Source organism: Xiphias gladius, chromosome 17 (genome assembly GCF_016859285.1).
Source record: "Xiphias gladius isolate SHS-SW01 ecotype Sanya breed wild chromosome 17, ASM1685928v1, whole genome shotgun sequence".
Lineage (NCBI taxonomy): Eukaryota > Metazoa > Chordata > Actinopteri > Istiophoriformes > Xiphiidae > Xiphias > Xiphias gladius.
Genome location: NC_053416.1, coordinates 6,738,719 through 6,752,166, shown reverse-complemented (window position 1 = coordinate 6,752,166; position 13,448 = coordinate 6,738,719). Strand labels below are relative to the sequence as shown.

At 43.4% G+C, this 13,448-nt stretch overlaps 1 protein-coding gene across 5 annotated transcripts; it reads right to left on the bottom strand.

Annotated features, from left to right (window-relative positions):
- Nucleotides 1-4,447: 4,447 nt before the first annotated feature.
- orai2 (ORAI calcium release-activated calcium modulator 2) lies at nt 4,448-11,128 on the bottom strand. 5 transcript variants are annotated; one of them, XM_040151226.1, is made up of 4 exons: nt 10,893-11,114; nt 10,652-10,750; nt 7,862-8,097; nt 4,448-6,500 (listed from the first exon to the last, which is right to left on the bottom strand). In XM_040151226.1, the coding sequence occupies exons 3-4, from the start codon at nt 8,090-8,092 to the stop codon at nt 5,913-5,915; spliced, it is 819 nt and encodes a 272-aa protein (XP_040007160.1). In that variant the 5' UTR covers nt 8,093-8,097; nt 10,652-10,750; nt 10,893-11,114; the 3' UTR covers nt 4,448-5,912. The 5 variants fall into 5 exon arrangements, with proteins under 5 accessions (XP_040007160.1, XP_040007162.1, XP_040007161.1 ...); XM_040151228.1 differs by lacking the exon at nt 10,652-10,750 and having other exon boundaries at nt 10,893-11,128; XM_040151227.1 differs by lacking the exons at nt 10,652-10,750; nt 10,893-11,114 and adding an exon at nt 10,494-10,613.
- Between the last annotated feature and the right edge of the window lie 2,320 nt (nt 11,129-13,448).

Genomic DNA, 13,448 nt, shown 5'->3' with positions numbered 1-13,448 from the left:
GAGTGAACATCACATGGTATCCAGATGCTGGTAAACATGGGTTAAGGTTCATGTGGGTTTTTTTTTTTTTTTTTTTTCTGAGGCACGTAAGCAGGTAAGAGCTTTTCCTCTATTCCAAAATGTTGCTGGTAAAATGTCAGAGGCGGATTGTAAACCTCGGGTTTTGTAGCCAGGCTGTGGCTTGTGTGAAGCATAAAAAAAGTGCACTGTCTGCCCTCTGCTGGCCTAAAAGGAAAAGTGCAGGTGGACTGCAAAAACAAAGTTTTTTGGGGGGGGGGGTTTAAGAGCATCAGTTTAGCGTTTGAAGGGGTGGAAGAGAACATGCAACATATCAAAGTTTATATCTATTTTCCAGATTTCGGATTTGTTATTTTTGTAGATAGAAATGAGGATCAACAAAAAAAAATAATTTCAACTTCACCTCCAGTACAACGCCTGATATTGGAGTCACTCTTACTGACAAAATGTACTGCCATGGACTTTTTTTTTTTTTTTTTTTCCTCCTAGACTGAAATTAGCTTCTCCCACATGTTTTCTGTTATGTTGAGGACTCTTTAGAAATTAAATTTTATTTGGTTGAAAAACTTGACTCTTTTTTTTTTTTTTTTTTAACTCATTTGTGATCAATCAGTTGAATTTTCTCAAAACACCGCTCAGGAGATTTTACATGGAGAATAAATAAAATGCTTGAACCTTTTTTTTATGCACTATGTATCTTCAGCATTAGCCTGCAAGCAAGCCCTGTGAGAATGGATTCACATACGCTCTGTGGCCCAAAACATGCGGCCCGTCCGCATACTTTCGCGTGCTCGGGCTGGGACTACGTGCACCAAGTCAAGTCCAACGGCGACTGCATAGTGGCTGCAGCCCTAAAAAATAGTTGTTTCGTTTCATTTCACACATCAAATGGCCCTGTCTGAACCGCCAGGTATGAAAAAAAAGCCAAAAATTGGGAATTGATACATAATTGAAATGAAGTTAGGTCAAAGTGGTTGTGCCAAAGGAGTCCTAATGCCTGAGCACTAGTCCCCGAGCTCATCAGCTGTCTCCAGCTTCCTGGATCAAACCGAAGTTAGTGAAGGAGAGAGCCTGTTCATCCCAAGACAAGCCACTTTTTGGTTTTGGTATGGTTTCCCTCATGTGATGCCCTCATTGTATGTCGAGGGCTGCTGAGTCCCAGCCTCCCATCTTTGGAATAAGAGCTGTCTCTGTTCTTTTGCCATTTTCTTCTTTTTTTTTTTTTATTAAATCAAAATGAACATTTGACCCAGCACCCACGACATCCAAGCCCGCTGAAAAGTATTCTAAAAATTACTTCAAGGCTTGATTTCTCTCGTTTTTCCACAGTCTCCTTGTGGATGGGAAAGGCAGCCAGCAAAGCTTTTAAAGTTGATTTACTGGTTCCCTGACAGGCACGTCTTTCGGTTACAGCACTTCAACTCTGTCGACGACTTAAGTGCTTCAAACGATGCGTGATGTGGAATAATAGCAGTTTAGCTGCTTCTTAGCTGGTGATGCACTAGTGTTAGGAGCTCAATTTCGTCTAGTGATGATTCTTCCAAACAGATGTCTGCTTTTTAACTTGAGTTCACATTTCTACTCAACTTCCTGTTAGTCTATTGAATATTATGTATATATACAGAACTTGCTTCCAGTCTAAACATACAATGGGCTATATTTTTGTTGTTGTGCTTTTTGTTTTTTTTTTTTTCAAATATCAGGCTACGTTTAGCTACTGCTAAACATTCAGTGTTATATTTGCTGTCACTGTCATCTTTGATTTGACAAAAAAAAAAAAAATATATATATATATATATACATATATAATATATATATATATATAATTCAAGAGTAAAATATCTTTACTCACACACCTTTGTCACAAAATGTTTAAGTAAAAAAAACTAGAATTACCGCCTTAGCCTTTAGCTCTGTTTTTGTTCTCTACCAACCCGAGGGAAACATCAGGCTCTTTAGCTGCTAAATGCTGCGCTACGTTCACCAGCGGGTCCCTAACTGTGCCTTTCTGCTGTTTGGTGCTGAACAGGTCGTTATCTATATATATATATATTTTATTTTTTTAAACTTTTCTCTACATAAAGCTGCTGCCTGCAACAACACAGAGAGCAGTCAAGTTGCAGCTAGACAGCTAGACGGTGAGCTGAAACTCGCTACAGTGTAAAGCTCCTTAAAGCCCAGGGGGGGCCCGCGGATTCAGGTGGTAATTCTCCGCAGGTTCCTCACTATGAGCGACCCTTTTCACATTGTCACTCATTACTGCCGTTATAAAAAATATTGATTATAGCCCTTTTAAGGCGTCGCCGAAGTTGTTAGTCTTCCCGAGGGGGACAGGAATGAGTTTCGTCGAAATCCACCCAACAGCGTGCCAAGACATTTCACTCAATTCCCCAAATGTTAAAACTCATGGAGGCGCTGGGAGAGAGAAGTCAGGGGATCATCGAAAGCAGTAGGATTCATTCTCCGGGGATCACGAATAATTCTACTAAATTTCATGGCAGTCCACCTGATGGTGGATGAGGCATTTCAGTCTGGTCCACCATGGTGGACAGACCAACACTGCCATTTCTAGAGCCATGAAAATATTGGCCAATATGTTATATATTTTATACCGTGTATTCTACATAAGATTTTTTTTTTGTTGCTTCCTTTGGCCATCAGTCAGTTTTGCTCATTAATCCCAGAATGACTGCAGGTCGGTTCATTGAAACTAATATGGGGTCAAAAGAGGTTGCTATTTCTGGCAAGGGGGAGGACAACGTGTCCGGTTTGGCACATTACTGCCTTGACAACACTTTACACTTGTATGGGTGTTTTGGTTTTCAGAAAGAATCACTCTGCACTCAATACCCCATAATGACAAAGCAACAGCAGAACTTTGTAAATTTTTTGCACATCTATTAAAAAGGGAAAAACTGAAAATATCACGTTGACTCAAGTGTTCAGACCCTCTGCTGTGACGCTCGAAATTTAGCTCAGGTGCCTCCCGTTTCTCTTGATCATCTCTGAGATGTTTCTGCACCTGGACTGGAGTCCACCGGTGGTCAATTCGGTTGACTGGATGGGACTCTAGGAAGAGTCCCGGTTGTTCTGCGCATCTTCCATTTAAGGATTGTGGAGGGCACTGTGCTCTTGGGAACCTTCAGTGCAGCAGAATTTTTTTTCTTTGCAGCCCTCTCCGGATCTGTGCCTCGACCCAGTCCTGGGTCGGACCTCTGCCGGCACTTCCTTCGACCTCATGGCTTTGTTTTTTGATCTGATAAGCTTTGTCAGCTGTGAGACCTTATACTGTAGATAGGTGTGTGTGTGTGTGTGTGTGTGCGCCTTTCCAAATCATATCCAATGAATTGGATTTACCACCGGTGGACTCCAGTCAAGGTGCCGAAACATCTGAGAGATGATCGAGAGAAATGGGAGGCACCTGAGCTAAATATCAAGTATCACAGCAGAGAGACTGGACACTTATATCAAAGTGATATTTCAGTTTTTCCCTTAGTAATTTTGCAAAAATGTATAAAATTCAGTTTTCGCTTTGTCATTGTGGTATTGAGTGTAGAGCAATGAGGACTGAATACTTTGAAAATGCACTGTATTCTGCTTTTAAATGGCTGTGAGTTTTTAATAGACATATAAGAGACAATGAGAACTTTAATATTACTTTTTTTTTTTTTTTTTTTTAATTTTTTTAAAGTCTGTCGCAGGCTGTAGATTTCATCATCCAGCACAGGTCTCTGCGACAGCTGCAGTATTTATCTAAGAGGCAGAAATCCACAAACACCAAGACAGGCCAGATATTCTCTGATAAGAACCCCGGAAGTCACTCACTGTACAGCTAAACTACAAGTGCACTTTCTTGTCTCCTCTGAGAACCAAGAAAACAGAACAACTGAGCAACACTTTGGTCAGTCAACTTATTTGGAACGTGGTAACGGGATGGTGCATTTTCCTTTTTTTAAAAACACAGTAACACACTCTGACATCGTCCCAGAAACTGCAAACTCCCGCTCCTTTCAGTTGACCCCCACTCACTGGAAGGTTTCCAATATTTAGAACGCGAACTGGAGGTCGCAAGCTCAGGCCGATTACATCTACTCTGTGACTGTTCTCATTTCCGTCCCCATTTCATGCTCCTCAAAATTCGGGCCTTGATCTGACTCACTGCTCGAACTTTATTGGTTTAAACTTTGTGTCATGCTTAATTACATTTCCAGAAAAAGATGTTTGTGTTATAACCTTTAGCAAACCAGTAGTTCATAAAAGGCAATCGGTCTGTAAGGCAGGACTATATTTGGACCGTCGCACGTTCATGTTTAAGCACTCTGAGTAGCACCAGAATGCAGAATCGACTGTTTTGACACTTTTTTTTTTTACACAGGACATGTGGTGTTTGTAAAAGACAATAAAAGCTCTCTGAAGGAAGAAAAGGACAAAACGTTTGTAGCTTGTATGAGATTTTGGACATAAAAACACATTGACACCAGCCACCTGACTATTTTACAATGCAACACTTTTTAAGACAACACGTTTTAAGACTTCACAGCGGTTCGCCAACTCCGGCGATCGTGTCTCACCATGCCGCGCCAAACATGCACATATGGTACATGGCATAGAATTGCACTGAGTCAGTCACAATAGAGGGAAAAACAGACACCAAGCTGCTCGCAGTGTCATGCATGAGTTGAATTTTTACAGGTCAGTCTTACGCGAGATGACCGTCTGGCTGAGGAGCAGGTTGCGCGTGAACAGTGAGGCCTGTGCTCACCTCCAGATCCATGCAGCAGGGTTGGGGTTTGGCAGCATTTTAATAAATATCGATACGAACGCCTAAGAAATCCTAATCTTTTTGAATCTCTCATCAAATTCATTGAACTGAACTGTCGACATTTGCAAGTGACCACATTTCTGACTAAAAGTATCAGATCTGTGATCAGCTGTTGTAGGCCGAGAAGGCAGAAAGAGCTTTTGAGTGGTGGTCTACGTAATCTTCACAACTTTGTGGCTACTAAAATGAGAAGCGCCACAAAATGTGAAATGTCCACTGAGTATTTATCTGACACATTGAAATTTTAAAACTGTAAAACTTCATTTTGGCACTCCTTATTTTTTCATGAGATACTTGTTCCAAATACCGGAGGATAACCAGGAACTAGGAGACTCACACTGCTGACACCGACACGGCACAACCGCTCCGTTGTTGTTAAAACCACAGTCCACTCCACAGTTGAATGTTACTCGAGAGTGGTTCTTCTTTGTTCTTCTACCGAGAATCACAGACACTGGCTCGCAGAGAGCAAAATAATCAAACAGTAACCAAGTTCCATTTGGGGCGTTACGGGAAGTTACTTAAGGCATTATTGTTAATTAGGTTAAGCTGCCGGTGCCGATTTCTTCTGGCGAAAGTGAAGGCCAGCAACGGCTAAAAATGACAGCTCTGTGATTAAATAATTTTTACATTGCTCCTGGCTAATAACAAGTAAGGAGAGATAATAAATTCAATAAGAGATTCCTTGAGATCGTGGAACCAGATTCCGCTATCTGCACCCAACCCAACCATGAAACCACAACCATTGCCAAGAAAAAAAAAATAATGGCACATAGAACATAATAGCCCTTTTCATGTAAACCGTTTTACATTATCCTTGACCAACACAGATAACAGACCCAAAAACACAGACCGGCTCACTGCACAAATCCTACAATGCAACTTTTCCTTAAGAATAAATTAACAGTCTGACATGAATCAGACGTTTGTACTGCAAAGTGAGGAGCTTTAAAGCCCGCTGCCTGTGAGTCCATGCAAGGCAATAACAATGACCGGATCGAATGTCAGAAAGGGTAGAGGGTTTGATAAATATGGGATATAATGGGAAGTTCTTAATGCAGCCCTCATATTATCACACAGTCTGGAGGCCTCTCTCGTGGCCGTCCAGCTGTACCTTAATCTTGTGCAGTTCCTCAATCTCCTGGTGGTGTCGCTCTGTCTTGTGGCGCACCAGAGAGCGATAGAAGTGTATGGTGAACACCACAAAAATCACCCCCACCGGGACCATGATTATGGTGGAGGCCAGCGCAGCCTGCCAGCCGCTGTTCTGCTGCACAGGCGAGGATGACGTGGGCTTCGTCACAGCGGTGGCTGTTGTGGTGCAGCAGGCGGTTGCCTTTTTGGCCCCGCCGGAGTCCACGGGCAGAAACTTAATCCAGCAGAGGAGCACAACCTCCGCTAAAAACAGCAGGATGCCCAGGGCCGTTGAAAAGCCCCAGGCCAGCTCGATGTAGTGGTGCATGCGCTCGTGAGGCGACTCGCTGACGGAGTTGAGGTTGTGGATGTTGCTGACGGCCTCCACGTTGGGCAGGATGCAGGTGCTGATCAGCAGAGCGAAGAGGTGCACTGCCACCAGCACGGTGGTGCACACACTGAAGGCGATGAGGAGCACACGAGGGTAACTGTACTGCATCTCCAGCTGCACCTCCACCATGGCCACCTATACCAAACAGGGATATGAATAACCAGGTTACCGCATGTCCATGTGCACATCACGACCAGGTAACGTTCACACAAAGATCCTGTGGCGTGTAAACAAACTCATTAAATCAGGTCATTTTCCCTCTCTTCCGATGGCCTGAGGTCATCTCAACACGTTTCACATATCTTGGGACCTTCACGTGACAATTACAGTGCATAGCCCACCAGTGCTACAGCTATTTCAGGCGTCACATGTCTCGGAAGGAAAAGTCATTTTCTGCAGGCAATGTTAGCTGACTAAACAATGGAACTCTTCAAGGCTGGTCCTGGTTGAATAAACAGCTAAAAACGTGAACAACTCTGTTAGAAAATATCTGGTCCTTTGATTAGAAAAAAAAAAAAAAAGAAAGACAAGCCTGTGGATATAAAAGCTAAAGGGAAGTCCAATATGAACCCCAAGATATATTTCAATAAGCATCCAATCACAGAGCTAGAAATTCCATTACTCGTACCATTAACAGCAAGTGGAAGGTAAAGATTACACTTTGAAGAAACCTGATAAAACACTCAGCAGTAAGAAAATTCAATTTCAGATTCTGGGTCAGTTTTAGATGTATTCTGTGATGATGGTGTTGTACAGCATAACTGCATAGCAACAGTAGCTGAGGCTTGTGGATAGCGTAGCATTTAGAGCAAGCTGCCATAGCAAACCTAAAATGACAATGTACCGCAAGCTGCAATTGGTCACATTTGAGAAGCTGGAACCAGAGAATGTTTGGCAGTTTTGCTTCTGAAACAATTAAATCGATTATGAAAATTATGAAACCACTGAGAAAAAAAAAAAACTTGGTGTCCAGAATATTTATGATGAACAGCAGTATAAACCCTGGCTTGCAGTATCTTAAAGCTGACATGCATGTGGTTTAAACTTAAAGAGTTCTGTCAAAAAGGTCTGTTTTGTATATTAAAAAATACATTTCATGTGGTAATACAGTTGTAATCCAACACCATAAAAGGTGCATAATGATGCTCAGATGTAAGACCACTGATGGTCGGTTGCCCTAAAGCCATGTAATGATGATTTAAGTTGATAGAAAATTAAATCCAGAGGACCAACTATAAGCATAAAGGTTGCTTTTCGGCATCTTGAAAGCACAAAGAGGAAGTTCAAAACCAGTTCCTGCCCACAAATGCATTAACAGTTGGCACGTAGGTCACTGTGTGGGATTGTCGTCACTAGATGATCTGTGCTACTGAAAGGAACAGAAGCCATCAGCTGCCAGGTGGCTGCGGCACATCAGATGCATGAAAAACAAGCGGCCAGGACCCCTAAGAGGCTATGTTGCATTGAAGCTGGTCAGGAGGGTGAACATGACTGACCATCGCGAAGCCAGAGAGCAGCGCAGAGGTTCGGCTGGAGGCCTTCAGCTTGGCCCGGCTCAAGTAGAGCTTCCTCCAGGACAGGGCCTGCACCGAGTGGTGGTTGGAGCTGACCAGCTCCAGGTAACTGCGCCGCACCCAGTCCCTGTAGTCCATCCCCCCGCCGTCTGGAGGCCGCTCCGAGACCCCGGGGGCCGGGGAACCCGAAGGAACGTTCAGCTCGCTGCTCATTGCACCTGGTGGGGATAAAGGCGAGAGCGTCATCGCTGTCTCTAGCTCCCCCTCAAAAGGGAGTACATTAGAGGTTGCAGGGTAAGCTGTGTGACTTAAAAAACATAAATCACATAAAATAAAAAGATATATATATATAAAAAAAAATTCTTACACCTCATGGTGGTGGGCAAAAGAGGTGGGGAAAAAAAAAAATCCTCAACAAAATCACAACAATCATCGTACATACGGCATGTGTGAAACTGCTTGTCACTAACAGTCCTGTCATGTCTGAGTAAAACCACTAAAATGGTGTCATTTAATGTTTATTATGTATTGGGACAAGTGCATAGCCTGGATCATTGCCACATACCACAGCATATTTATAGCCCGAGACAGTTTTGCCAGCTCCTGTCCATAAAAGGCTTTTATACAAATATACACAACTCGACCAGAAAACACAATGATCCACCTAAATATACAAACCAACAACTTTATGAAGAGCAACTCATCAATCATGAGTACCCGACCAATCCCCGTTTATTAATTGATATCATGATAGTAACCAAATAATCAGTGTGTTAAACGATAATATGCTTCAAAAACATACGCTCAAAATTGTTTGTAGTGACTTTAATGCTTTACTGTTTAATTTTAAATCACCTCCAAATGCATACACGAAGACCTACAGTCAAAAAGAAAAATGACATTTTCCCCAGACGTTATCATTTTCATTCTAATCCTAATACTCCACCGACCATTTCCTGATGTTACATTGCGTTATGTTCCTTTAAGCATAAACTACATGCAACAGCCATACAGCTTAGCCTTTCTAAGTCACATTAGAGCGCAATCTACGTTATCTGTCCCGTTACCCGTCAGTCACTCTGGCTCCATGTTTCTGTTCACCTTCAACAACATCTTGGCCCTTTTAAGGTCAACTACAAATATTCCCACAACCCCATAGCAAACTTGCCAACGGCAGCACGAAGTCCGTTCCGTCACCACGACGTGTTTGCTCCAACGTGCCGCTGGCAAAGATTCAGGGGAGTTGTAAAGAGTGGCAACTTTCTCGGTAGTGTGTGTGGGTGTGTGTGTGTGTGAGTGAGTGAAAGCAGTGTGAGACGGAGGGGGATCAGGAAAGAACTATTACGGGCAAAGACACAAGCATGAGTACAAACCAGGGGAGTTTTTTAAAATACAGCAGCATCTGTGCTTCCATTCCCCCTTTTCCTCACAATGTTTTTGTTGCTAGATTGGATCATTTATTTATTTTTTTTTTTTTTAAATAATCACGATAAACTGTGGAAAAATGCCCCAAAATGTGAACTCTTCGGGACACCCCAGGACCACCAGAATCGAGAAATGGAAGAGGAACAGGTGTCGATGCTGATCATCCCATCATGCACCCGCGGGTTTAACTCCTCGGCCCCTTCCGGGGGCACGTGCTTTTTTTTTTTTTTTTCCCCAATTCAAATGTCCCGGAGCCTGAGGTCAGAGGTCGTCTCACACACACACACACACACACACACACACACCTGTGTCGTCAAAAAAAAAAAAAAAAAAAAGACACAAACAAGGGGCCCAGTGCCAAGTCGCCGTGGGAGGTTACCGTCGGCTGGCGGTTGAGGAAATGCGAGCGGTTGCCTCACTTTGCATTCTCTTTTGATGATGATGATGGTGATGATCGGTTCGTGTTTGATGTCCGTTTCGACACTTGAAACGCAGCAATGATTAAAAATCTATGTTAAATAAAAACACACACACATAACGTTGTGGCCGCTGTAGGGGTTTTTTTTTTCTGTATGATCCCGGGTTTCATATGCCGAAGCCTCTGGCCACATAATGTGAAACCAGGTCAGCTCACAGCCCGACTACCTGTTCGCCTCTGCCAACCGAAAGACTTCGACCATGCAAAGACACAAACCACTGATTTTTTTTTTTCCCCGAGTTTGTACAAACAGGTGCAGTAACCATCAGACCAACAACGTTCTCGAAACCGGAGTGTTACGGCTTGCAAGTTAACTGGATGTACAAAACTAGCCGGTGCTCGGAAATAGCTGGCGTGTCTCAGCGGGCAGAGTTTAAACGATGCATCATATGTAAAAACGCAGAAGAGTTATGTGCCCCCCCCTCACTGTGTGTGGTCTCTTGGTAATACTCCTCCAAATCACCAACCCCCCAAATACACACACCCACACACACACACCTTTAAATCTCCTGATTTTACATGGGCTAACAGGTCAGCAGGCGGGTGCACCTTTTACGACTCGACGTATATCTACAACAGGGATAAGTTAGCAGGATCCGGTCACCGAGGTGGGCTAACCGGAGCTTGGTCCACCGGGGCGACTGCCTTAATGGCCAACATCGATGTAAAAGACTCCGGCGCATGAATGAGACCGAAATCACGTCCACCCACCGTGGCTGGTAGCGGCACCAAAAAAGCGTCCAAGAATCCCGACAACGACAGACGCCGACTCCTCTAGCTAGCTCACTTAGTTAGCTAACTAATCAACGCGATCGCTAAACGTGTGGCGCGTCCGTGATGCAGTTAAAGACCCCGTCATTTCAGCTTACCTGTCTGCCGAAGTGCCTTGTCAGGGACCGAGACAAACTCCCAGAGGGTCTTGTCTTCTCTCCACGTTGCAAAACACAATAAATGAAATGCCCAGACCGCTAAAAAAAAAAATAAATAAAGTGTTTTGGTTTCAACGACTTCCGCTCTTCGGTTGCACTAATTAACAATACCCCCGTTCCGCTCCGGCGTTCGAGCCAGGGTCTGGAACAACGCAACTCCCCTCCGCCATGCTTAGCGTACCTGAGTTTCGGCTTCCCCTCCTTCTCCGCCGGCTAAGTTCGGCGGGTATCGTTTTTTTTTTTTTTCTCGGCTTGGGTCGTTCGGACCAGAGACCCACCGGAGGCGAGGTAACCCGAAGTCCCGAGCGAAGGCTTCCGGTTGGGCGTGTTGCCTTCAAAATAAAAGCGCGACACTCACGTTGGAGGAAAAGCGTCGATTCAAAGCTGTATGCAAAAGTTTGGCAAATTGTATACTTGGCTGACTTTGAAGTGAAGAGAAGTAAATTCAACCCCTGCAGGAAAGAATATTAAAAACGGTGATGCACTTTTACTTCTAGCTTCATCAACTTAAAACACAGAAAAATAAAAAAAACTAACTCAACAGTAACTGTGGCGTGTGCAAAACTGTGGACACCCTACTAAGTCAGCACTGAGTATCCTCCCCATTGGTGATTGATGTCACAGCTTGCCAACGCTGTTAGTGGCTAAATGAGAGTTTTTCTGTTATTCTCCTTCACCCACTCCTCCTGCTGATCACCTCAAGTTCTGAGAGATTTTCAGGCTGCCTTGCAAACACACACACACACACACACACACACACACACACACACACACACACACACACACACACACACACACACACACACACACAGTATGTTTAAGATCTACCCACAGATTTTCAGTAGCGTTCAAGCCAGGGGACTGCGAGGGCCGTTCCAAAAGCTTCAGCTTGTGTCTTCTTGGAGTAGATCATGGTGGATTTTAAGCCAGCCTCTTCTCAGCTTCAGTTTCTTCACTGACTTGCATGACATCTGCATCCAGAATTTGCTGGTATTTACTGGAATCCATTCCCCACAGCCTCAAAGAACAACATTTACACCCATATTTAACAGTTTGCAAAGGGAGATTACTAAGCACTGATTTAGTAGGACTGCCAAACCCTTGCCACCAGTACTTCTTAATTCTTTTTTTTTTTTAAGTCCCTTGGTCCATGGACCCTCCTTCCACCAACTTTGGTGCACATCAGTTCAGTACTTCTTGAGTAATCCTGACAAAGACATCAACGACCAGGCACGGGTTGAAAACATAACCGCCTTGACGAAGGTAGTGAGAGCCCAGATCGATAACTGTGTCAGGACAATCACAAATACCATAAAGTTTAGGTAGATGCTGTGCAGCAATCACCCAGAGCCTATAGGATAGTGAACAGTGCTCATTTCCATCTCAATGCAAAATACATGCAGATAAAACACACAAACACGCATTTTCCGCATGCTCATAATGCTAAAGAAAAATGACAGCAGGCCCACGAATGCCATCATTCTGTCAAACTGACGAATCAAATAGAATGGACAACAAATATTCTTGACCCCATCTATCGCTCACCCATCCGAGATAGATGTCAAAACAACACCCTGCCGCAAGCTCTGCAAAAACCACTTTCATTTCACGCTGCAACAGTAATGTTTTTTCTCTGGGTCGCAGTGTTGCTGAGGTGTTGTCGGGCTTCATCTGAAATAGTGGTTCATCCATGCAAATGCAGGAATCCTCTATCTGGTGTGTAAATTTCGCTCCTATGACGACGACAATGGCATCACTGTTTAAATTTGTATAAACAAAGCAGTAAACCACAGGTACTAAAACCGATGTGGTTGTGTGCAAAACAACTGTAAGACCACATTACTACTACTTTTGCAAAATGTCGTCCAGGAAGCATTGGACTTATATGCTACTTTAAAGATGCGTAACTGAAGTTTGTCATCAAATGACAAACTTCGGAGGGAACAATAACAGTACGTGTCCCGACACCTTCGGACAGCTGTAGACATATCATCAACAGCCCCCCTCGCCTCGGTCCTCACACATCCCACCTCGGGGCAGCTATCGAAAACAGAGACCAGTGAAAATCAGAAGTTAATCTACCCCGGTGTCGACTCCGACTCACTAGTATTATTGTCTTAATCTCAGGGTAATTGCATCTTTGATGTGCATTTAAATCTGATTAATCGTAAAGGCCTCATTGCATAATTAAATAGCACACTGTTGTTGTACAGTATTACACACCAAGATAAAAGGGGCTTATGCGAATTTGGGAAGATTATGTGTGCTTTTCCCAGCTAAAGCCACAGAAATACACCGAATTCCAGCACTTAAGATAACACATGGCCTGTAGAACAAGCGATTTTAACTGCTAACCATGCAAATAGAATTACTCATGGCCCAATCTGTGAAAATACGAATTTAGATTGCTGGATGTCAGAGGAAAACAACAATATCTGTTAAAGGATAAGGCTGGAAGTATTTTATATTTCCTTAATGTCAACAAATCCCATTAAAAGACCACAACCAACAATACCTTAGTCTGTCTCTAAGCACTTTCTGGCTTCTCTAACCCGTCTATTAGCCCACTGGTTCCTGCTGAAGGTGTAAATCTTTGAAATTTGCTCACAAATATATATTGTAAAAAAGGCCCAGTAATTTCTCAGAACAGCCGGGCACTGTTTTGAGCAAACGGTGCTCAAACAGGAGTAAATAGTGCATTTGTTTGTTAGACATTTGGTGCTCTAGAGAATAATTA